A 25,987-nucleotide genomic window follows, 5' to 3' on the forward strand; every position below is an offset into this window, starting at 1 on the left:
ATTCATAAGGGTTAATGCGTGAAGTGCTTGCAAAAAGACAAAAAATAAGACTTTGGTGATATAAAGAGTAATATGCAAGCATACCTGAGGTTACGCAACCCATAACATCCTGTTACAGAGACTGGAGCAGTCGATTGGCATTTCAGGCACGGCACTAATTTGGTTTAAATCCTATTTATCAGATCGATCTCAGTTTGTATTTGTAAACTATGCCGATAACCACCAACGTTAATCACGGAGTTCCACAAGGTTCTGTGTGCTTGGACCAATTTTTTACCTTTATTATATTTGCTTTTTATTATCATATCAGGAAACACTCCACAAACTTTCATATGCAGATGACACTCAACTCAATTATATTTATCGATAAAACCAAGAGCAAACAACCATAAAAAATTCAAGCATGTCTAAAGACATAAAAAAAAAATGGATGACAATGTTAAACCTGATGTAAACTCAAAGAAAACCAAGTACTTAATAGATCAGAGATTCTCAGAGAGAGATTAATTATCTGGTGTAGTGGATTCTGTAGATCAATCCAACACATAACCCCACGTATCTTTGCTTCTTTGTTGCTCTTGGTTGATCTTTTGTGTCCCCAAAACTCACAACTGCAAATCTTTCATCTATTCCAATTTAAAAATCTTCAAAAATCAGGCTCATGCACTTCTTGAAATCTGTTATGCAAATTCATTGGTTCACCGCTTCTTTACTTGATTACTCATTACAATTATAGCAGGGCTGCTAAGAAAATCCTTAGGTCCACTCAGCTGATCTCTGCTTTCCAGACGCTGCGCTCGTGTTCTCACTAAACTAAGAAAAACGATCACATCACTCCTGCACTAGCTGCTCTCTCCCAGTAAAAAGTAAAATCACTTATCATTCTTCTCTTCTTCTCTAATAAGGCTCGATTGGTGATGCTCCATCATATCTTATCTTGTTGTCTATTTACATGACTATTGCCTCACTAGAGAGCTAAAATGCCTAGAGTCTTAACCACAGAAAGTTTTTAAGAAGTTTAAAGCAGAATGAGCCTTTGAGGCCCAAGTTCTCAAGTTCTCTTTATAGGAAGCAGCCAATCAGGTCAGAGACAGACACAGACACTCGTTTAAGAGTAGACTTTAAGACCTTCCTCTTTGATAGAGCTTATAGTTCAGGTTCAATCAGTCCAGCCTGGTCCAGCTGATATTATGCTATAGGCTTATAGCTGACGCTTTGGTTTTGCTTTTTTCCTCTCCTATCTCTTTTTTTTCCTTCTTTTGAATTTTCATCTCATCTTCTCTCGTCCTCAACTCTTTCTCCCCTTTCCTTTACTCCCTTTTTCAGACTCAGGGTCATCCCATATCTATGAGACCTATCGGATCTGGACATAATCTGCCGACTCGATCCGTCCTGTTGAGACTCTCTGATCGTCCTGTTGACGTCCGCTGCCTCCCCACTCCTCCTCCACTCCCCATGCCCCATGCCTGATGGATATGCCTATCGTGAATATCTTATGCCTATGTCATAAAAGATTCACATCTGACCATCATCTGTTTTAACCATTACATCTCTTCTGTCTGTCCTCTGTATGACATTACTCTGCCTCTCTCTGTTCCTCCTTCCTCCTCCTCCTCTCTCCCTCCCCCTTTTTCCTTTTTTTCCCTGAATTGAATAACCCCTATTCTTTGATAGCATGAGACTGTGAAGTGTCTCATGAAAATTGTTCCCTAGAAACAGTTAAAACAAATGATTTTAAAAAACTCAAAAGTATCAAAATGAGCAAATATTCAAAATGGGAGTCGTGATAACAATTATCACAATTACATAACTTCTCCATCCAGGAAAGTAAAATGTTGTCCATGCAGAGGAGGGAGCAATCAACACCAAAACAACCAGAAATGAAAAGTTAACGGGTTTAATGTTCTCTCAGAACTTTAGTCATTCTGAAACAATTCCAACATGACGAAACATATACATGCGTTTATGAACTTCATTTGATACAAAAGCAACACAAAAAGTATAGACAATAAGCAACGAATGGCCTGAGTGTCAAGCAACTTGAATACAACATTGTGGGAACACTCATTCAGAAACGTGGAAACCACCTCCCTTACATGAGTACATACAAAAGCGGTCAGAAGAAGTACTGTTATGTCAAAGTTTCTGTGCGCTATAAATATGAAAATTTTAACATTTTATAACAGAATACTTTCAAGCCTACTGAAGCTGTTGAAACGAACATGACAAACATGGCTCAAAAAGTAACACTTACCATCACTTACCCATGGTATGAAATTATAATGTGTTTCTCAACACAACAAATGATACAGTTTTTTGCAAAAAAACAGCAAGGCCAGGAAGGTCAAGATTCAAGATGTCCGAAGTCAACAACCATCTGTCATCATAAGAACGGTTTCAAATGTATTCTTCCAATTCAGACTAAATTGTTCCTGTGCTCTATGTCAAAACAACTGAAACCCTCTACATTTTACAATAAAAAGTATATATTTTTTTGATTGTTACAATGCAGTTCAACACATTCAGACTTCACTGTTGTGTTGGCCCAGTGCTTACTGTTGTCCTCTGAAGACAACAATGACAACGGGAATGTGTCGTACGGCTCATAACGGTCGTCGATTGAGTCCTCTGGTGTGTTAATACTTGTTGTGCCATTCACACTGACCAACACTCACCTCCTCAATGTCCAAGTTTTTTCTGGATTTGTAAATAAACTCTCCGATTGCAACAAAAACGGAGAGGACTAGTCCAGCTGCTAGGACAATAAAGATTCCTCCTATGTTCTCCACACCCAGAGCACTGGCCTCTTTGCTGTCCTCCTCTGGACAGCCATTCCCTCTCCACCATTTCTCCTTCATCATGTGCAGCTTTCCTTCTTCCTGAAGCTGCAAGATGGCGATGGTGATCTTGTCTCTGTAAGGGGAGCCTACAGCAGGATAACAAAAATATCATTACTGTCATTAACAGCATCATAATCTCTGGGTTTGCTGTTCAGTCGACAGATACGTAGTATTTATGGTTTATCTTTGTCTCGGTGTAGTTTGTTATTCATCTCTCTTACCAATCGGGGTTCCCACTCCATAGCCTTTTGAGTCTATCAAGCCTCCAATCTGTGTGAGATTGCAGTTACGCTGACTGATGTACTCAATGCTGGTTGACTCCATCAGAAGAGCGAAGTCCGTGGTGAGAACCCTCTGAATCCCCTCCCGGTTGTTTTTCACCAAAGCCGTGTTTTTTCTCCTGCTCATGAATGCCCACATTTTCTCATAAATTGAGATCTTAGATTTCTGTTGAATCAGGATTAATGGAAGTTTAAAACAATACACATTGATAGTCAGCACAACAAACAACAAACAAAAACCCAGAGGTTTACACAAAACAGATGATATTGATACACGGTCAGTGGCTTGTTTCTAATATTTCAAATGAAAGAAGACTATCTGCTGCTGCATGGCAGGAGATTGGATGTGACAAGGGTGTGCAAAATATTTAATACATTAAATGTTCTCTGGCCATTCAGATGAACTGGTACATACAAAACATTAAACCTAGAATTGTTTGTGGAAAAAATGTCCATAGTCTTTTAGAAATCTGCTTGTATGAGGATATGTTAAATACACTAACCCTTAACCATGTTACTGTCATGACTTAGGATTTAGGACTAAGGCTAACAAGCCAGGTTTATTAAAACATATGCTCTTGTTTGCATCCCTCCATCCATTGATGTGCAGTTACTTTCCCAATTACTGTTCAGTGGAAAGGAGATTACCTTGAAAAAGGTCATGGTGGAGCCGTCTCTGACAGCCCCATACTCTATTTTGGTTTGCTTGGCCAAGTCATCTGCTGAGTCGATTGGTGAGTCCATTCTCTCCACAGTGAGGAAGGCAGCCAAATTGGCAGTATAAGAGGAGATTATGATCAATGTAAAGAACCACCATATTCCACCCACTATCCTTGTGGAGAGGGCTTTAGGCATCAGTTCGGATCCTGTAAGATAACAATGCAGAGTGCATTATGAACTCTACAAACAAACACATTACGATGCAATAAAGATACATTATGTAACACAACATAGCCACAACACTGAAAATCTCTATATTATTTTTTCAGGCACACCACAAACATTTCCAAGGGGATGGTCGAAGGTGCGCTACAGAAGGGAAACTACTTCCAGGTATCGACACAGCATTGTGACATAACACTATAATAATTGCAGTGTAGTGGGCCAATACCTTGCTGCATAAGTGCACCAACTCCAAACCAGACACTGTTTATTAGAGTGAAGTTGTTTTCAACCACATCTGAGTCTGGGTTGCAAGGGTGAGGGTTGTACCACTCATAAGGAGTAAACCTGAAGACAAATAGTTCACAATTATTGACGTAAATATAATACCATTACTCGATAATGGGCAACAGTGGGTCAGTGGTTAGCAGGTCCGTCTTTCAATCAGAGGAATGGTTCAATATCAGCTGTTGCCTCTTGGCTCACGGCCTCGTCGTTGTGTCCATGAGCAAGACACCTATAACTGAATTGCTCCCCGTGGCTGTGTCTATGGTATATGATGGTAAGTCGCTTTGGATAAAAGCATCAGCGAAATGAAATTGAATGTAATGTAATGATAATGACACCAAATGTAGGGCTTTGGCAACAGCTGATATTTAATCACCTCTACCTGCATTATCTCTATTTTTCAACTCATCTTAAAGACTTACATCATAACATTCTTACTAAATTCTGACTAAGGACAGAGACACATGATTGTGGTGAGTTACTCTAGCAGTGTGCCACCAAACTTTAGGTATTTCTTGACTATAAATGAATCCAAATGGCCTATAACATGTTCAACCAAAGTGAAATGTTGCTTTTAGCGAACACCTAGCTAACCTAAAGTTTAACCAACTACAACAAATATATAAAGGTAATTCTATCTGGAGCAATAGATAGGCATTTTGTACACATACGCTTTATGTTTTTACCTGGCAATAACAAACAGAACGCAGCTGACACCGAGGCAGGCCAGGAGCACATACATCCAGATATCAGGAGACAGTGGGTTGAGGAAGGAGAACACTCCTGGATTGGTGCCATTGGGTTTGTGGTAGAGGATGCTGATCCCCAGGGTCATGAAGGGCTTGGAGAAATCTATCACCTTTTCCCTCACATATGTGATAGTGAGAGGTGCCACGGCAAGGTCTGCCACCTGATACAGAACAAAAACATCATGCAGAATTTCAGTTCACGACGGATTATACCGTGGATTGCTCGGATATTCTCTGACATATAATATTGATTGGCACTCACGTGATCAATAAGTTCTCGCACCATGCCATTCCACTCCCCCTTGTCATTCTGAGCTCCATATTTGCCATCGGACACCAGCTTTACCTCACAGGAGAAGCCCAAAATGTTGGAGAGCTCTTTGAGCAGGTCCAGGCAGTAGCCCTCAAAGCGATCATTTCCATACAGGGGCTTATCAGATTTCTTATACATGACATATGGATTTTCCTGGAACAAGGTGCATATCAGACTTCATTAGTTTCACCAGCACATTCCTGATCAAATGCTGCCTGATAATGACTTTGTTTCATACCAGAATAGTTGTGACAATGAGGGTCCTGTTAGCCATCGAGTCAGTCACATTTGTGGATGAGTCCTTGTTGCTTTCTGTTAAGTTAAGGCCTGTTTGGGAGTTCCACACGCCAATCTGTAAGTTTTAAAATATTAAAATAACCACACTCAAAGATCCATAGTTGCCCTGTCCAAATCACCATGACAGTATCACAATAAGGAATGCAAAGAAGGGAAAAGAAACAAGTAGGAAGAAGCACACAACTTACAGTGATAGAGATTAGAGTGTGGGGTAGGAAAAGAATAAAAGAATATAAACACATATACAACTTGAACCCAGTACCTAAACCATTTTTTAAGGGAGACATCACAGAGGGCAGCACATTGAGTAAACTAATAAATAGAGACAATATTCCTTTAGCCTTCCAGGGCAACTAAAGTACAGACCTTCTTCCACACTTTATTCAGGCGGTTGTTGCCCGCGATAGTCTTGCAGAAATATTAAAGAAAAAAGCATTTTAATCAGAGAGCTCTGAACTTAAATGGAAAAAAGTAAACGATGGTGGTGGAATACAAAAAGAAAGACAAATGTCGAAAACAATAACTCTTCTGATCACAGCTCTTATTTCTGACCAATCAATTCAATTCAATCTTTACTTCCAACTGTTTTAATTTATTTGTAGTGCAGAGGCCAGTTCATGACCTGCCAAAATTATGAGGAGCATTGTCAAAGTGTACAAAGAAATATCCACAAACCTTTGACCTTAAAAAGGACAGCTACAACTATTTGCAGGAGCTGTGTTAAAGCAGTTCAAAAAGTTCCCTTTCCGGGTATAATTAGTGCACCAGATTTCAAAACACTTTATACTGTTTTATAGACAAGACATATTTCTGCAATTTTAGAGGGAAAAGGGAATTCGCAATGAACACCAGTCGCTCTGCTCTGTTTGTCTATTCTCTCGACTCGGTTGAGCTCTGCTACAACAGCAGCATGTACAATATAAACATGGGTCTGATAGTTCACCTTCTCCAAGCCATCTTCCTTGAGGCTGATGACATCTAAATCAAATTCTTTCCTCAGGCCGTCGGTCTTGTTTATAACTATTTGTCCCGTCAAGCCGTTCCATTGTGCCTGTGGTAAAAACAGTGCAGAACAAAAAATAAAAATGAAATGAAAACATTTTTCAAAATATGAATAATTGATGAGTGCTACATTAAGCGAAGAACATTGACAGAGGCTAACTGCATTTTAATGGACATTTTTGCATTGGCTGAATCTTAAATGGAAATAAGAAGTATCTCTCAGTATATAACATGCTGCACATGATGTAAAAGGAGCAGGCAGGCATGGCTTCTGTCTGAGTGGAGAGCAGCGGGTGGGCAGCAGAGCTCAGAGATATTTGAATACAGTTAATAATGAAGTGAGCTCAGCTGAATAACAGTCAGGTTAAATCTCTGTTCCTCGGGCTTAGAAAAATGAGCTGTCTCTCTATTTTTGCACTGGTGCAGAGAGCTCATTGTTTTATGGGAAGAAAGCAATGCACCTTCTGTAGATTTGCTAATGTCAAGCCGATGATATTTCAAAATTTCATTTTTGTCTTGCTGTGAATCACAGGTAATGAAATTAAAAGAGCATTTCACCACATGACGGAAAGTCTATATCAAACCTCTCCATGTTCCTATGACAGAAGGTGCATTGCATCTAAATGAAAATTAATATATTCATAGATTGATGAAAACAGAAACATTCTGCTGCTCCCTCATTTTACGTATAATCACTGACAAACTGGGTATTTATGACTGATAGTCTACAATTTGTTGTGAGCAGTTTCTTCGTTCGGCCCGAACATAAAAGGTTTAGAAGAAGAAAGTAGTTCTGAGAAAACTGATTCCTGATGGCCTGTGGATTATTGAGAGCAAGCATAACAGGAATAATGTAAGTTATGTTTAATAATAGACGTCGCTGTTAGCTTTTTCCAAAGAACAGAAAGCGATAATAATAATAGCCAAATACATTTGGGAAATAAAGCCGGTATGTGAGAGTAGAGCTGTCTCACTTATCTTTAAAGGACATGTGTAGAGGCTCACGGCGGTGTGTGTGCATTAAGAACTAGACATTATTGGGGGCACTTAGAGTTACACAAACCAAATGCCACTGAACACATGGTACTAGCAAAAGCTTTAAATCACCTCAAATCATATCGAAACTCTCTGAATGAATAAATGACTTCTGACTGAGGTATGAGGGAAACATTTTATTTGGTCTTTGGGTGAACTGTCCCTCACATATTGCGCAATCTAATCATCTGGTTAATTGCTCTGCTACACCATTTTTATTTTTATTTTTTTTTATTCTCAAAATTAATTGGACTCTCTCTGTATATTCACCTGAAGGTTTTTTTGTTAGAAATCAATTACAGGTGTATTAAAAGATGCTGAATAACGCCGAGCCTTATGTTTCATCATCTTGTTCTTTCAGCCTCTAAACAGAAACTTTTATCAGTCATAGTTATAAAATACAATCTGAGACGATAATATCAGTAGTGTGTAAGTAATCCAACACAGTGTTTTGATTGTTGTCCATGTTACATTATTATTGTGTGGTAATATAGTGCAGACATAAATCAAGAACGTTTCAAAGTTCTTGATACAGTAAAACATGAATTAAAACAAATTGTTGTGGTTCCTACCAGTTAATAACATCCATTTCAATATGTCCCCTGTGCCCCTGTTCCCCTGTTCCCATCTCCAGACATTTCAGACCTTCTACGTCTGAAACCCTCCAGCACTTCCCCCACGCTCCACCTACCACACACCTGCCTCACATTATGTTTATGCAAAGATATGGATCACAAGTCTAATGACAGCCAATATCGGCTCAGGCTTTACACTTGAAAAGTTAATTTAGTCACATACTGCTCTCCGGACTATTTGACATTTCCTGTGCACCTCATTATTCTGTCTGCACTTGCAAATGAATATTTTTTTCTATTTGAGTTTTAATGACCTAAAATCTACTCTACAGGATACTTTACAATGGCATCTTTCAAACTTCAAACTGAGAATCTAGAACAAATATATTTTAGAAGGAGTATTAAGGGAAGTTTAAGGAATCTTGTTTGTCATTATCTTATTATCTAATCCAGTTTTTATTGAGTACCCTTTATACAAAGTTACACTAGTATCAGTAGCCTTCTGAAAACGCACTTATCTAAGAAACCCCCAACATATGGAACATGGCGTCAATCCCTATCTCCAGAGAGACATCATGTAAAATCTAATCTAATCTAATCTTAAATTATTCATCTGAATATTCACGCTCCTTTTTTTATGACATCATAACTTCTAACTCTATTGTGTCGGCTCCTGCAGCCAGCGAAATTAAATTGGCTTTGAAATGGATGGATGGATGGATGGATGGAAGAAGAAGGGCTAGTGTCACACATTCATAAACCAAACTCACGTCTTTGAGCATGCTCATAAAGCGTGATCCAAAGCGCCAGGGTTTATGTCGGTGGCACTGGAGGGAGCTGACAGTGATTTGGGAGGCCCGTTGCGAGGCAGCAGCCACCATGTTGACGGCATCGTACATCAGAGCTGCTTCTGTCTGAAAGAGAAACATGGCCGTCAGCATCCATCAGCAGGGATTCATTAATGCACTTATAACATAACGAGTGTTGCTGTACTGTACACGCACAGCACTTGTGGTTTTTAAAAGCAGCGCCGGTTTTGCAAACTGCACGGAAAGCAATCAAGCAGAACACACAACCAGCAACAATAAGCCCAATGTGGTGAGCAATTGTATTCAAAATACCTCTCACACAATGCACACAATCAGAGAGCAACATGGTGGACTGCTTTATCTCCTGGTGATTATGTCTGGATGTTATTAGATCGTTGTTGATACAGAAATCAACTTGGCTAAAGACAAACAGATTGTTTCCAACCTTCCTCAGCTGACAGGCTCAGACTGTCCAGTGATTTTCCATTTAATGTTTAGGTTTTCACAGAATAAACTCATTATTTTACTTTTTGAGCAAGTTTCTTACAGTAGGCTGGATGAACAATTCCAATACCATTAGAGAGGACATCGTTTGGATGAGAGACAAAGCTCCTGCACATGGTGGGCCTTTGGCATGCGGAATGAAACGCAGAAAGTAAAGTCGCTTACTGTCATCATCCCCTCCATCATTCCAGTCTCTGCTTTGGATGGAGACTGCAGTCGCTCCATGGCCCACCTCTCTACCACCGAGGCCACCTGTGGACTGTCTATGTTAAGCAGTCTGAACCCCGTCATGTTGACCCCACTGTAGCGGTACGGCTCCAGGTCGAGGGAGAACAGGTCCTGTAGTAGTTCAACATCATCAGTGTAGAATTAATGTGATCCTTAAAACATATACAAACGTTATTCAGCAAGGGTAAAGGGACAATTTGCTATGGAATTACACCAAGGGCAATGAAAACATCCAACAATGTTTTTGGAAAACAAACCACAGATGTTTAGGTTCATCTGCATAATCTTTGCATAATCACAAGGTGAATATGCAGGGATCAGCATGCGTAGAATAGAGGGACACTCTATTCAATGGCTCAGTGTTATTATATGCACATGAACAAGGTATTTAATTACTGTTTCTGAGAAAAACTAAAAAAGTCAAAGTTCCTTTGCACAGAAATAAATAAAAAACAATCTTTTTGTTCTTGAGATGCAGAAATGTGGCTCGAAAAGAGAATTCTCACCAATGTAGTGAAGAAGAAGTGGTAATATTCAGTCATCATCCCCATGGACAAGATCTAAGCAGAATAAGAGAGAATACATTCACATTTCTCTCCAAGCAGCCAGTTTACAAACTATTCCGACCACATCTGTTACCAAGAGACTCTTTCAAATTACAAACCAAATATTTTACAAATTGCCTCATTTAGTACTGTTAGCATGGTTTGCATTAAGAACTATCCAAGTGAGTTGCTCATAGTAGTGTAGTGTTTCCAATCTATCTTGTTTTTCTTAAAGTCTGGCTCAAAAGGCTCTGCTCCGATTTGGCAATAATCATAGGATTTCTGAAGGTGATAGAAGAAGACTAAACTTGCACGAGTAAATATTAAACCAAAAGCAATGCAGAAAAACTCAAAAAAATTCAGACTGCTCTTCACTGAAAGATTCAAATTGAAGTTCTGATACAACCTTACACTTTGGGTGTCAAATTATTAAATAGATCCTGAGGGCAATGACCTTTGCCTAGTGTAGGCTACATGCTGCGAGATGTTTGTCATTCACCTGCTTGAGAACATCGGCTGACGTTTGGTACGAGCAGTCAAAGATGACGTAGAACTCCTTCCCCTTCTTCATCTCTTTCAACAGAGGACGGGCATCTTTACTTCCCGTTGGCAGCTGGCGGATCTTGATTTTAATGCTGTATCTGGATGGAGCTTTGATCAGCTCTTGCAAACGAATCAGTCCTTAAATTAAAAGCCAACAAGGCAATAATTAGGCTCAACAATCCCATTTACAACACACCCACCCTATGGAGTCATTTTACTCTAAATAAAAAAAGGTTATTTATGATGTAGTGGAATAAAGGCTATGTAATTAATACATGATCATTTGGATTGTGTTTGAGTGTTTTGGTTTCATGGTATCTGCTTGAGTAAATGCACGTTACAGTCTAAATCTACATGCATTTAGTTTCACAGTTAAGGTGTTTATTCTGGAGACAATAAGCAAAAAGATATTCCAACAAACAATGATCCTGTTATCCTTATTATTTATCCAGTATCTCTGTCGGACGATATAAAAAAAGGGTTCCCCTTTTTCATCGATTTAAAACATGTCAATTTCGCAAGATTGGATACAATTCTGAATCTTGCAATCTAATGCTAGATTATATTGTCAGCGTTCCACAACATAACATAACCCATTGGTTATAGCAATTGGAACACATTTAAAGCTTCATGGCATGGGAACAGGTTTATCATTGTTGTATCTTGTATGACAGTTCACAACCATTTATCTGAGAATATGGACAGAAAACACCATAAAAACCCAGCTGAATTTATTAGTAGAACTTATTATCTTACCCACACTTCCATGGTTTGCTATTTCCATTGTTCTTCTTATAAACACATTTTCTTAGCAGAAAATAATTGAAGCGTAGTAGAGGGTTTAAGTCTCTAACTGGGCACAACAATTAACAATCATTTCAGTTAGGTCATTTTTGTAATGTATTGCTTCAGCGTCATCACTGTATTTTGAAAGTGGTTTAACACTTTTTTTCCCTACATTGTCGCTAATTTGGCTAATTTGATGACGCAGTTCTTCACTGTGACCACGAGAGAGCGGTGAGCACTGTTGATTACACTCTTCAATTGTCATCATGTCCACCTGACAAAAAGGCTTTACTGTTGAGTCCTGTCAAAATGAATACCAACAAATGTACATTATATAAAATATATTATCGTCACACAAAAAATGTTGCACGCAATCCATTAAACACTTTCCAAAGCTAGCCTGTAATTCACTGAATTTTGAAAGTGTTTCCCAGAAGGATTAGCACGCTCAGGTTAGTGTGACAGTCTGTTGTTGTGTGCTTAGATTCTGTGAATGGAGCTGCTGAAGGTGGTGTAGTTGTGATAGGATGTAGAAAGTGATAAGCGAGGTGATCTTACACAACACACATTTGATGTGGGATGATGGTTGTCGATGATGCTGATGTTGGTTAAACTATAGTGTTGTGCTGTATTAAACACTATCTTTTTTTGTCATTCAACACCTACAGCTCCCATGAGATTTTGTGGCCAGGACTTGTTGAAGCTAATATTGTTCAAGTCAGATTCCTCCATGTATAATTAACAACAACACCAGCTTTACTGCAACAGTGGGGGTCCCTTCTGCCTCCCACCAACAGACACTTTAGCGTTCAGGTCAATACTACATGATGCAATCAGCTCTACACAAACATGTACATGTGCATAAAAACAACAATAAATTCCCGAATTGTTGTGAATACACTAACATTGTCACATATTTGGACATATTTGGCTTCTGAAGTGTTTCACTGCTTTACTGGTTTTTACTCACCAGTTGCATCCTCATAGACAACAGTGACCGTCTTCCACTTGTAGTACTGCACTATGTCCAGCACAGCTCTGCTTATGGAGGTGTATTCCGGATAGAGGTTAATGAAGAAGCTGTCTTTGTTGTCCACTGATGGGTGTTTCCAACGTGTCTGGATGTGAGGGACTTCCAGGGCGTTACAAATAGACTGCACCGCACTGACGGATGAGCTGTGAGAGGGGCCAAATACGGCCCCGACGCCCAAAGCCAGCTGGTCACAGGCTGAAGTAATGAAACAGAAAGTGAAGAGAGAAAATAACAAATGACCAAAAGGAGAGACACTTGTGTCATGATAAACAATCACTTCAATTAATTATTCAACACAGAGAGCTTCCAGAATTAAATGAGATCACCCTTACCTCTTCTTGAGGCCTCAAAACTGTCATATAGGTTTATCCTCTGGATGTCATAGGTCAATGTGGTGTTTGGCATTAAGGTCCGGTTCCTGTTTATGTTGGTTACAGCAAATTTAAAGGCCAGTTCTTCAACACTAATCGGCTCATTCTCAAGCGTCTCAAAGATGCCTCCTGGAGGAAGAGAAGAAACAGTGGTGGTGAGACAGTATAACAACCAGATCACACCAAAGTCATACCAGAGAAACTATTGATCGAATGACAACTTCATTCTGACCGTTGCATAATGTGGCCCGATGTTCTATGTTACTTCGACCGCATGATGCTACTTAGGGATCTGGTTGAGGTGACAGGATTTTAATCTCATTCAGAGAAAAGCTTGACCTTTACTGACTTCATCCTATTTTAATGGTCTGAATTTCGCCATGCGCGATGATTTGGCGAGGTAGACATGTTTCACCATCTGTTCATTATCCACCAGTTTCATAGCTAATCTATGTAGGGACTTAACATATTCAGTAAAACATTATCTTGGCAGACATTTAATAACATACAATGTCATCTTTTTCTGCCCTCTCCTTTCCTTTGCAACTGTTATTCAAACCGCTGCACTCATTTGCCTCACAGTCATATTTCCAATATTTTTAAATGTACTGCTTTAGACAACAATCACCTTCAATGAAATCATATTCATGCTTGTGATTCATATCATATAGTGAGGACGCAAAACATAATGTAATTTACTGTGAGACGTTTTTCTGTTCTGTTCAGGCTGCCAAAACGCTGTTGCTAGGAAAGGCTGTCTTCCATTAAAACCCTAATACTTCAATTTCAAGTTTCAAGTTTCAAGTTTTTATTGTCACATCCCCTTTTATACAAGTATAATCGGTTCGTGAAATTCTTATGTGCAAAACTTTACTTTCTAAATAAATTATGTTTTCTTCTCCACCTGTTTCTTATTAACTGATTAGTTTCTGGACTGACTTCTCTTTTATGTGGATGTTTGTGTGAAATGTGAAACATTTTGAAGATGTGGAGGGTTCATTAATCCCATGACAACACATGTGACGTTGAAGTCCTGTGATTTGTCGCTGCCACTTTGATAGGACGAAATATAATTTTTACTATCAAATTTGGTGGTCAGTCTGTAATAATCCAACATTGCTTTAACTGTTATATTATTTAATAAATGCCTCCAAGGTGTCACTGCTTTTAGAGAAGCTGGTTCATTTTCCTTTATTCTATCACAGTGTAACAGAAGAAGGACTAGTAGGTTGCACTGGATTAACATCAACATCATCCACTCCTCTCATGTAAATACTGCACTTTGTATATTTGCTGAAACATAATCATCAGCCGTGCAAGAGGGATTTTCTTGTCATGTTTTTCTCTATCGTCATTATTTTAAGTACCAACTTGCACCTGAAGATAGCACGAGGGAGTGCTTTTCAGAGCACAACCAAGTTCATCGTGCCAATGTGGAAACCTGATCCTCAACTGTCAACATTTATTTTCAAGATACATTTCTCTTTTAAATACAATCATGTTCAGCTAGCTGTGTGTGTCAGAGTTGAGGGGATCATTCTCAAAACCGTCCAACTCTTTTAATCCACTGCGCTGCTCCAGAAAGCGGACGGCTCTAGCATGCCATGGCTGGCAATATGCAAATACTGTATATTGAGCCGGGCCCAAGCTCATCATACAATGTTTAACATTTTGGTTACATAAAGCGCAGCATAAAGAGCATTAGGATTAAGGCCAGAAAAACATTGGATTGTCACTGGATTGTCACCACCTGCAGATAGGGATGCAGACTTGTGTGAGATTCAGTTCTTATCCTTGCTGAAAATGCCCCTGCACGTTGATTTCACCCAAGCCTTTCAAATGTAAAATATTTGAAACATCTGTGTCTTGAGTGATAGGATTTCTCAAGTAATACATTTAATGTTAAATGTTTGTTCTCACCGCGTTCACATTCATGAGTGCAGTTCAACTGGGTTATTCAGTTTTTGTATTTATCCTGAAACAAATCAGATATTAACATTTGAATGTTTTGATGTAGGACAAATCATATATGAACACAAATTGTGAAGATACCATTTTGACGCTACAATAGTTTGCAAATGACCCCCCTTCAATACTGAGGCTAAATGGCTCTATATGTCATTGCACTCTCTAACAGTGTTTGAAGACTTGCCTGCAAAATTGTGATTGATTTGGAAGGTGAAAGGGCCTTTAAAAATCTCCCCTTGAGATCTGGATTGTGAAGGACCTTTTTCTTTGGTGTAGCATAGCTTCAAACCCCAAACTGAGAAAGCCTTGTCTGGACTTCCATGGTCACTAAAAGCATGCTTGAAAGAGCCAATCCTCGTGATGATTACCAAGCCTTACTGAGCAGCTGCTAGGTCCCATTAAAGTCCTTCACTCTTTTCACGGAAATATGGAATTTTTATTCCCAAATCAAAAAATGTGCCAAGGAAATCTTTGATCTTTGATGTGTTTTGAATGTACAAATAGAAATAAACATGGTTTCGACCAGCATCACAGCATCATTTCCAATCGACCATTTTGTTTTCCACATACTTAAAACAGGGCTTTAAAAATGGATGGTGCAGTTCGTGTGAAAGGAAAAAATATCTGCTGCTATTTACATTTTCTGATTTACATTTTCGTAGCTGATCTCTAATCACACTCATTGCATGCATCCATCTCCGATGCAAAAGCTAAAATATGTATCGGCAAAGTCTATTACATGGACAAACTGTGAAAAATGAAAAAGCTAAATGTGAGACTCACTACAAATGAAAAAAGTGATCTTATAAATTCAGCATTTATGAGTAGCTTTTAATAATATATTGATTTGCCATACCAGGCCATTCATTTACCGCCTCCATCAGAAAGAAATTACTGTAACCTCATTGGCAATCCTAAAGTAGGTCTATATGATTAATAAACATAAATAAAAACAAACCTATTAGCAGCTGGCAGCATCCACTCTGGAAAAGCTGCTACCTATGATGAAAGAAAACACATGTATCTCTCCTCACTACCTGAGAACCGACCTTCAATTTGTGTGTTTGCAGATGGTCTGCAGCTCAGCATGAAAAGCACTGGTCTAAGCAATCAGTGCTGGTAAACATCAGCAAAAGACTAAAAAATATTGATAGTGTTTAAAGTAGCTGATCTCTTTAGACAACACATTATTAACACACCTGAGATGAGTTTACACTGGACCAGGACATGACCGATCCATCTGTTAGCTTGGTTATTGTGCAACAGAGAACTAAAGTAAATATAATCACGCCCATGACCACCATCAACCTTCCAGACATATGGAGGGAAGCAGAAACAATAGTCCACACAGTCTCTGAAAAAATTGATTTACAATAAAGCTTATAGGCTACATGTGGTTGAAAACTGAGAGTGGAAATCATCAGTCTTATCGCTCATGTGCATTTTTTTATTAAAAGACCCTACAAAACATTCTGAACATATCGGCAGAAAAATAATTAATTTAGTCTCTCCCTCAGGCTTTAACATTTATGAACCAATGAGATTGAGTCAACATTGATTTCCAGAGCAGCATTATGTGAGTTCCTCTACCGTTCAGGCAGACATCTCCTTTTGTGTGAGAAGAGATACCCGCACAATTAAAGCGATGCAGAGTTTTCACTTTATTGAATTTAAAAATCCTACAATCGTTTCAGGGCGTTCTCAGATTAGGTATGATTGAGTCGTACCTACTGGAGCTAGACCTGGGAGGGAAGCTCGTTGACCAACATCTGGTGGCCGGGCCCAGACATGGGGCTAAAATACCAGCTTTGAAGCTCCTGTCCACGAGGTCTTCAATTCCCACATCTGTTAAAAGTATATATGTTGTGCATCCCGAGGGAGGCTAGGGACATGCAGTCTGAGTGCAAGTGTAGTGTGAAGGTAATCTGTGCTTATTGTTGAAGCAATCTGAGAAGGAGGTTGTAATGATTGCTATGGCAACAGCGGCACATGTACACTTTGTACCTCCGATGAATTTTGCTAGATTTTTTTTGTTTTACGTTTATTTTGGGGGTTTTGCGTTTAATCACTCATAGCATATGACACAATACATTCAAGACCATCTAAAAAAGAAGCTTTGAGAGTGGTCTTTGAGACGATCACCGCCCACGGCCGACCAACCAGCGAAACTTTAAGAAACATCAGCAAACTACCCCAGGGAGGAGAGGGAGGAGAACCGAGATGGAAGCAAAGCTAACAGGTAGAACCCGAGGCAACTCCACTGCCCAGCATGCTCCTGGCTGTCCGCAGGAAAATAAAATTAATAAAATAAACAAGAGATGACTGTTGATCCCATATCTTTCTGGCTTCATCGTTGATCCCAGATCAAGCTGCACTTGACAGGCGGAGTGCAGGTTGATGGACAATCTTTTCCATATTGGAATTGGATTTCGGACATATTATCTGTCCAGATAAAAAAAATTGTTTGCTGCTGTTTATATTCCTTATGAGGCAAATAAAACAAATACACACACAAATGTATACTGCTGTTTTTGTTTTTGATTTGTTTATAATGTGTTTGTTGTGTTACAAATGGCCTACAACGGAATTTTGTTGTGCATCCCCGTGTTGCATAAGGACAATTAAAATCATTGAATAAAGAAGGAGCCCTTTGTGGCTTGGCTGGGCCAATACTTTGAGGAGCTCTCAAACCCGACCAACACGTCCACCGTCGAGAAGGCAGAGACTCAAGGAAAACTCGGGAGAAAATCTACATCCATGGCAGACCTGGCTGAGGTAGTCAAAAAGCTCTTCAGTGGCACGGCGCCAGGGGGTGGATGAGATTTGCTCTGAGATGCTGAAGGCTCTGGACATTGTGAAGCTGTCTTGGCTGACCACATCTTCAGTTTCAAGTGGAGTTTGGGGACAGTGCTGTGGAGTGGCACACTGGGTTGGTGGTTGCCATGTTTAGAAAGAGGTACCAGACAGTGCGCTCCAATTATCGGGTGTTACACTGCTCAGCGTCTCCAGGAAAGTGTATTCTATGGTGCGTAAAGGAGGCTTTGACCAATTGTCAAACCTCAGATCCAGCCGGAGCAATGCAGATTGCGTCCTGGCCGTAAACAGTCATCCAGTGGAAGCGGAGCAGCTCTTTATCCTCCTGGGGCTGTTGGAGGAGTCCTGTGAGTTGTTTCCAATCCAGTCCACATGTGTTTTTTTGACTTGGAGATGGCATACAACCGTGTCCAACCTCCGTGGTTGTTTCTATGAGCTGTTAGTTCCTTGAAGTGAGAGCTGTGTCCTATACTCAGCACAAAGTCTAAAACATTTCCAGTTGGAGTTGGCATTTGGTGTCCCTTGTCACTAATTCTCTTTGTGTTTTGTAATGATGTGTTTTTTGGGATGAGTCAGTCCTTTCAAGTCTGAGGCCATGGTTTCCTGCCGTGAAAAAAATGGTGTTCCATCCGGGTTGGGAGTAAGTAACTGCCCCCAGGCTGGGAGTTCAAGTATCCTCTGGGTTTTGAGGCGATTCAATGAAGGCGCTGTATGAGACAGTTGTGGACAAGATGGAGCCGAGCCGATGGTATATTAGGAGCTTTGCCGGAAGGCTGAAATGCAAAGCTCTTCATAGACCCGTCTATTTATGTTCTGTCCCTCATCTATGATCATGAGGGTTAGGAGCTCCAACATCTGGAGGGAACTCGGAGTGGTGTAGCTTTTACGTTGATAATTGTATCCTGCCATGATGCTGTGGGCTGTAAACAATCCTGCCTGAATACAAGGTTTGTAGCTTGTCTGGACACTTTTTTACTGTAACTCTAGAAATGTGTCAAAGGATCATGGCGCAGTGCTGCACTTTTCATGGAGTTAAAAAAACTAATACTGTCAACGGAATTGGTTTTCAATGCTGATGCAGAGACAATAGGGTATAACCTTTTCACACTTTCTGTTTGCAGATGACACATGGATCAATGCTCTCACTTAGAAGGATATTAGCAAGCAAATAAACAATTGCACAAGAAAGGTTGGAGGTTTTTGGGATCATTTATACTTTAGTAAATACAAGTTTAAGCTTGTAGGTGCAGAGGTGCAGGTAAAACTATAATGTAGGAGCAGAAATTACTAGACATGTTTTGTCTTGAGAAACACTGTAGTGTGCATTGTTGAAGAAGAATGCGATCATCCAATCACAGTCCTCAATAATATAATATCTATATACCTGCATATGCCCAACTTCGCTTCCAATGAAAACATATTTCTTGTAATTGCAGTTCACTATTTCTGATCAGGGCTTTATAATTATTGCAAAGGAAATGTTGCTATAGCTACTGTTAATTAGTTTGCAATATAATTTTCAGGATCACTGAGCTTCTGTCTCATCTTTAATAGGCCAGACAATGCTGTGGGGTAATGCATGCTAGGAGGTCACACAAACAAAATATTCTGCTCGTGCTGCAGGCAAATGCTGATAAAGCCTGAGGTTTTGCTTTTAACGAACGTCTGTTCCTTCCTCCAGAGCTCAGAGAAAGATAAATAACAGGGTTCAGGTTTAGGCAGCTGGGTGGACCTTTTTTAATCCAGAAATCAAAAGTAGGAGGTTAATATTAAGGATCTAATATTTAGGCCCTGATTCTAATCTGTGATGCTGTGACTCTGCAATTATCACATAAATGAGAGTCTTTTATGGCAGAGGAACACAATGATGTAGTGTTTTGCTCTCTGCCTTCTCCCCATCCTGGGCTGGTTCCCAGTGAGACTCCCAACCCCCACCTCAACAACACCACCACCACCACTCCAACCTGGGCTCATGCCAGACTGTGAATGAATGAGGAGGTCCTAACCAGTCTAATATCTTCGTTTGATGTGGAACACTGAGGTTTCTCTGTTTATAGGGTAGCTGCTTGCGACCCAACAACAACACATTTAGACTGAAAGAATACAAATCATGTTGAATAATCTGTATCAAATCCACCTGATTTAGGAATCAGCACTTTAACAAACAGCACGATAGAGTGGAGCCGAGCCACACGCTGCTGTTTCTGTGCTCTCCCCAACGATGAGATTTGGTCGCTGCCTTAGTACCATATTTGAGGAAGAGACTTTCTGTATGAAGGAGATTATTGTTAGTTGTTTAAGGGCTTGTGGGAGAAGATTTATCATTCTTACCCACCCCAGTGAAAAGAGTGGAAGCCAGTCACAATCTGATGGCAGCATTTGCCAAGACAGAGAATTGTTAATTGAACGAAGCCACACACCATATGGGAGAGATTATGATGTGTGCGGGTCATGAAGAGAATGACAAAGATTAGGTGGCCTCGGAGAGTGATAGATGATTTAGAGAGATTAACAATATGGAGAACAGATCGGGACTGTTAGAACAGGGAGGTGGTACTGGCCTATTGGCCTTCAAAGTTATGTAACCGCACAAGTTGAAAGAATTTTAAAAAATGTGCCCTGGGCCTTGAACATAGCATAAAGTCCTAAAGCCTGAATTAAAAAATATATTTTTTGCAATGTAATCTTCTTACCCACTAGAGAAATGGAGGATAACCAATGGGAAAGGAGCAGAGCCCATTAATTTGCCAGCAAACACCAGCTCATTGTCACAAAGTTACATCAGGAATCAAAGGAGAATAGTTGAAGCAAGATCTCTGTTTGTCTAATTACTCGTGAAACAGAGGTCTTGTCATCTCTCAAAGGCTTCACAGACAACTTTGGACACAGATCCGCAGTCATAGGTGTCATTGTGCATCATTATACATATGCACTAAGTCTAATTCACTTTGATTGTTTGTTGTTTGTAGAAGAGAGCCTCAGTTTCACCCTCGACTCTCACTCTGTATCCATTTCACATTCCTCAGCGCCAAGTATATCATTATGCCAACAGTGCATCCTTTTAGATGAAGTCATAGGCCAACTTAATCACTCATCTGCCTCTGACCTGCCTGTCAACATGGAGGAATCAAGACTTAGCCAACATTAGTGGATTAACAAGGTTTGTATGACAATCAATAGAGATGTTTTATGTGGACTAGCTAGCATTCTGTCCTCAGTGGACATACCTCGTGAAAAAAAATCTATCAAACTAACTGTATAATGATACTGTACAAATTGTCACAATGAGATAATAAGTCTCCAAAAGGATTTCTTTTTTTTCCGATTAACCGCCAATAAAAGATTAATGTTGAATAACATATGGCACGCACCTTTATGTACATTAGGGTTGTTACAGGTTGCTGATAATATAATTGCATCATCCAGTGACAAGAGTATTATCGTCACAGAGCAACACATACAACTAAAACGCATCGCAAATGTATCCTTAACAAAGTGATTCTTTATTTCATGTTTTGGTTGATATTGCCAGAACTGAAAGGTTATCCTGCTCCCATCAACTTACCCCCAACACCTGTGATGCACAATTGCTATGAATAGATATGCTTGCATGATATCCACGTGTATGATTTCTGCATTTATTACCCTGGCTGTCTAATTAAATACTATATGTATTTGGTCATCTTTAGAGAGAAGCAACACTCCTCTGAGATATTGGAAATAACATATGATAATTCCACAAAACGTATCTTATTTTTTCACTACATCCATAAAGAAAGTTAGAGTACCGAAATGGCCCTCAACCAAGGTATTTTAATCATATCATTGAATATGGATCAAAGCATATAGTGGCAGTACTTAGATGAACAAAAAGTAATGACATTAAAGAAAACTCTAACAAATGTTCTACTTACCAATTCTCAGGACCTGCTGCGAAGTGAGCCAGAACTCTCCTATAAAGTACAGCAGTGAAAATAATGGTCCCTTCCTTTTCGCCATGGTCCTCTCTCCAGAGTCGAATTTAACATTGATACCAGTTGTTCTGCCCTCGGTAATTCATGGTGATAACTTGCCAGTCCTTGTATCCATAACACACATATACTGACAACTGACCCACATCCATCCCTCACACATTGTGAGAAGAGACAACAACAAAAATACACACTCCACCTGCAGCTGCCACTGTTCAAAAGAACTCCAGTTTTTCCATTCTAAAATCCTTAATGTGCCAGTAAGGTTTTGCTTCCCATATTCACTCTCCACACATCCCTCTTATCTTTTTTTTCTGGTGCACACTTGAATTGTAGGCTGCAACTAAGGAGGAGGACCGTGCACTGGGCTCCTCCTGTAAAGCTGCATGAATACGAATTGACATTTCTGATTATCACTTTCAAAATAAAATTAGAATTTAGGCCTGGCAATATCACAATATTTAAAATATATTGTGATATAAGACAAGATAATTGTCTTAGATCTTGAAAAAAATTAAGCTGTAAATGTTTTCTTTTCCTGGTTTTGCAGGCTGCTTTACAGTAAAGGGATTTGTTAACTTTGTTATTATATCCACATTACTGATAATTGATTATATCTTTTTTTGTAAAACCATGCTATAGTGTCACAATATTGAGGCATTTGGTAAAAATATATTGCCATAATTGATGTTCTCCTAATCACCCAGCACTAGTTGACTTGGCAAAAATAAATTGAACATATCTAAAGAGGAATAGGCTGCATATATGTCTGCCATTAAATGTGTGAGATAAAAAAATCCAAGCATCAAATACAATTTTTCTGCAGATCACACTCCAGATTAATATCTCAGTGATTATCGATAATTTCACAATGCATATTGCAGTTTGTTTCTTATTTGTTTATTGAAGACATTTTACACTTAAGCCTTTCCAGTGCTGTGCATATATATTTATTTGTATTAATTAAATCAATCTTACATTATCCATACCTTTCCCTGCCTGTACCTAATTCCCATATTCAACTCAACATCTGTTGTTTATCATTCTATCTCAAAGCCTTTAGTCACATAAATATACCATTATTGTTGTTTCCCATTGGTCAATGAATATCCCTTCATTTGAATGATTTTATTTTGAAATGGAACATGCCTCGTTTCCGGCTTTGCTCTTCCTGTCCTTGGCTGACTTGACACAGCTGAGCGTCCCTCCCGTGCAGGAGCTCAATTGAGGGCAAAACCAAGCTGCTAATCGGTAAACATGGATACATCCTGAAGATTAACTTCAAATCTGGCAACATTCGACCTCGACAACGTCTTTGCTTTGCTACATCGAGGAACGATTACATCTTTGCTCCAGTCCTGATAGAAACGAAATTCTAATCTTCAGATGGTCTGTGGTGCCCCCTTGAACATTAACTACCTCAAATGTGTATCTGACGCGGTCTCATCGTAAAGTAAAGTAAAATGTTCATGGTACCTTAACCCACTTGAGCGGTTTGGGATGGACTGTAAAGTTCTCTTGGTTGCTCATCTGCACCAATCAGCAAATTGTGGTGATGCTCAAAACCACTGCTCCCAAAGCAAAGGCAGAAGCATCACAGGTGTGTTATGGGTATTGGGGATTAGTGTAATATCAGTCCCTGCTATTTAATTCCCCAGAAATTAGCTCATAGTTGAGAAAAAAAAATATTTTCTATTTTACACACTTAGTGCAAGAACATCCTCAATTGGCAAAACATGCAGTAGAATTTTGAAGTCTCCACTGGACATGTACAAGTAAAAGAGAGCTGCCCAGGGTGTAGGACACTCATCACATTGTCTGATGCCCTCTTGTGGTGACTAATGACAATATTGAAGATTAGTTTGGTGTTAACTATAACCGCCATAAGTATCGCTTTTATCAAGCAATAATCACAGCACATGGAGTGTTTGCTGGTGTTGACCCGAAGCAGATTTCTATACATTAAAACGGTTCATTCGCACTCCTCTGTGTCTGTGACTACCCATTCAAGTTGTCTCGCTGTTTACAAAAATATATTTTGACAGAAACAGTTAAAAATAAATCGACTTTGAGTACAGTAGGACTGTTACACAACATATTTAAAATAACATCTATACAACTACCACGAGATATTTAGTGACATTTATTTTGTTCTTAACATTTACAAAATATTTTATCTATGACATTCCGACATATTTCTATCCTGCAATACATATCGCTCATCCTAGCAGCAAACATGGACACTATGCAGGGAACCGTTTTTAACAGGTTGCCAGTCCATCAAAGGGTTTAAATAGACTATGGAATTGACCTCATCTGGACATATTTATAAAACTGCTGCTCCTTACGGAAACATAAATTCCACACAAAGCCTGTTCAAAGCCACTAACCCCTAACCCTAAATTGAACTCCACCTGTAATCATTCAATCATAGTTACAATGACATCACAACAGTAAAATACCTTTAAAAAACTAAAATAATGAATGCATTGAAACACAAACACATACAATGATAACAACAGAACATTTAAAAACATTATAAATCGATGGTTCAAATTATGCAAAAGATATGGCTACAATGTTCCATACATTTATTCCATAAATCTCTATTTTGAGAAGTATACAATATCACAAATACAAATTACAAAAAAGGGTGTGCATGCTAGAAACAATATACTCTGGGCATCAAGATAATTATAATATAAGCAGAATACATATAATTGTACCTTAATTCTGACAAAAGTGCACAGAAGTTTAAATTAACTTGTAAAAGCATAGTACTGTGTGTGTGTCTTTAATGTTTAAGCAGCAATAAAAACGAACTCACAATCTTTGTTTATATGTATACACCAGCACTGCTCTCACCGTAAGGTCCCGGTTGAATTCTTGATGCTTTATATCCTATGAAAACAGGAGTGTGTGGAACCGGATGATAACTGGACTGGTAGGATGCCGCAGGATTACCGATAAAGGCCTGTGAATACGGCGTAGCGTTTGGGCTTCTGTAAAAAGAGTTGTCTGGTGTATACAGGCGTCCAACATGGTTAGAGCTCCGCATTGAGGAGTGGTGAGCCATGCTTCCTTGATATACCAATGATGCATTTTCTGGCAGACCTGAGTTGTAGACAACAGGACGGTTGATTAGTGCTTCATCATTTGTCATAAATTGCGGAATGTTTTGAAGTGGCGTCGCAAGTTGTTGTCCAACATAGCGTTGGCTCTGCAGAGACGGAGGGTACAATGTAGACTGGAGGCTGGAAACACTTGAGATGGGATGATACCTCATTAGAAATGGCTTTCTGGGTGCTGGCTTGTAACTGAGCAAGTTGGCTTGGTGGTACACGTCGAATGAGCCTTTGTCTGAGGGTATACGGCGACAGACAAACAACATGGCAGATGCAAAAAGGAAGGCGCCGGTCATCCAGCCGATGTAGAGAGCCTCTCCTAGCTCCCTCCTCTGGGCATCAATTAGCAAAGGATTGTAAAAATCTCTAATGATGACATGACCTGTCCACGACACGGGGATAAAGACACAGATACAGGCCCCAAACTGCATACCACCTGCAACCATCAGGATAATGGTCTTAGCCCGATCATTATCCTGAATACAGGATGTACAACGCATTCCTGCTAGAGCCACAAGGAGCCCCAGACCCGAGAGGGCCAGAGAACAGCACATCAGACCTCTGGCTGCCTGTAAGTCCGGGGGCAGAAACAGCAGGGAGTCATAGATCTTACATTGCATCCTGATGTTGGCTTGTCTGTAGCAGTTCATCCACAAGCCCTCCAAGCGGGTTTCCATCACAATGATGTTTTCCCCAATGAAAGCTGTCACCTTCCACATGGGCATCCCTGTCGTAGCCGCCGCCCCGATCAGCCCAATCAGGCCAACACATATTGCGGCTATCTCTGAAACGCCATGAACCATTATGCAGCCTTCAAGAAATCAGCTGTGTCCAAATTAGAAATAAGGTTATCTTGCGCAGACGATAAATTCTGATGCTTTAGTAAAATAGCTCAGCGTCTGAGTCAGAGATGTGTCCAAGGCAGCGTCGATCTTCGCATCTGATGCAGTTGTTATGGTGTAAGAGGTGGTTTGTTATGGGAAAGAGGCTTTGCTGTCACCTGGTTGGCTCAGGGCAATGGGGGTGTA

At 39.7% G+C, this 25,987-nt stretch overlaps 2 protein-coding genes across 3 annotated transcripts; both read right to left on the reverse strand.

The window, feature by feature from the left end:
- Positions 1-1,883: 1,883 nt before the first annotated feature.
- On the reverse strand, positions 1,884-22,089 carry LOC130211103 (glutamate receptor ionotropic, kainate 1). Of its 2 annotated transcripts, XM_056441725.1 has the most exons (16): positions 21,778-22,089; positions 13,043-13,210; positions 12,648-12,905; positions 10,848-11,029; positions 10,310-10,363; positions 9,741-9,914; positions 9,033-9,176; positions 6,594-6,701; positions 6,017-6,058; positions 5,592-5,705; positions 5,303-5,506; positions 4,978-5,201; positions 4,233-4,351; positions 3,770-3,987; positions 3,062-3,287; positions 1,884-2,926 (listed from the first exon to the last, which is right to left on the reverse strand). In XM_056441725.1, exons 1-16 carry the CDS (start codon positions 21,860-21,862, stop codon positions 2,637-2,639), a joined length of 2,610 nt encoding a protein of 869 aa, XP_056297700.1. In that variant the 5' UTR covers positions 21,863-22,089; the 3' UTR covers positions 1,884-2,636. The 2 variants fall into 2 exon arrangements, with proteins under 2 accessions (XP_056297700.1, XP_056297701.1); XM_056441726.1 differs by lacking the exon at positions 6,017-6,058.
- A 2,394-nt stretch (positions 22,090-24,483) lies between these two features.
- Positions 24,484-25,762, reverse strand: LOC130211022 (claudin-8-like). Its single transcript, XM_056441607.1, has one exon. The coding sequence runs from the start codon at positions 25,760-25,762 to the stop codon at positions 24,671-24,673; it is 1,092 nt and encodes a 363-aa protein (XP_056297582.1). The 3' UTR covers positions 24,484-24,670.
- Positions 25,763-25,987: the final 225 nt, after the last annotated feature.

Source organism: Pseudoliparis swirei, chromosome 20 (genome assembly GCF_029220125.1).
Source record: "Pseudoliparis swirei isolate HS2019 ecotype Mariana Trench chromosome 20, NWPU_hadal_v1, whole genome shotgun sequence".
In the NCBI taxonomy this organism is placed as follows: Eukaryota; Metazoa; Chordata; class Actinopteri; order Perciformes; family Liparidae; genus Pseudoliparis; species Pseudoliparis swirei.

What these genes read in the sequence shown, in the direction of transcription:
- LOC130211022 (XM_056441607.1), bottom strand. Translation starts at nt 25,762, where the DNA reads ATGGTTCATGGCGTTTCAGAGATAGCCGCAATATGTGTTGGCCTGATT.
- LOC130211103 (XM_056441725.1), bottom strand. Translation starts at nt 21,862, where the DNA reads ATGGCGAAAAGGAAGGGACCATTATTTTCACTGCTGTACTTTATAGGA. An exon ending in ACTTCTTCTTCACTACATTG is followed by an intron (nt 9,915 to 10,309) that starts GTGAGAATTCTC and finishes GAACTACTACAG; the next exon opens with GACCTGTTCTCCCTCGACCT. An exon ending in GTTCTGTTTGTTATTGCCAG is followed by an intron (nt 4,352 to 4,977) that starts GTAAAAACATAA and finishes ATTTGTCTTCAG; the next exon opens with GTTTACTCCTTATGAGTGGT.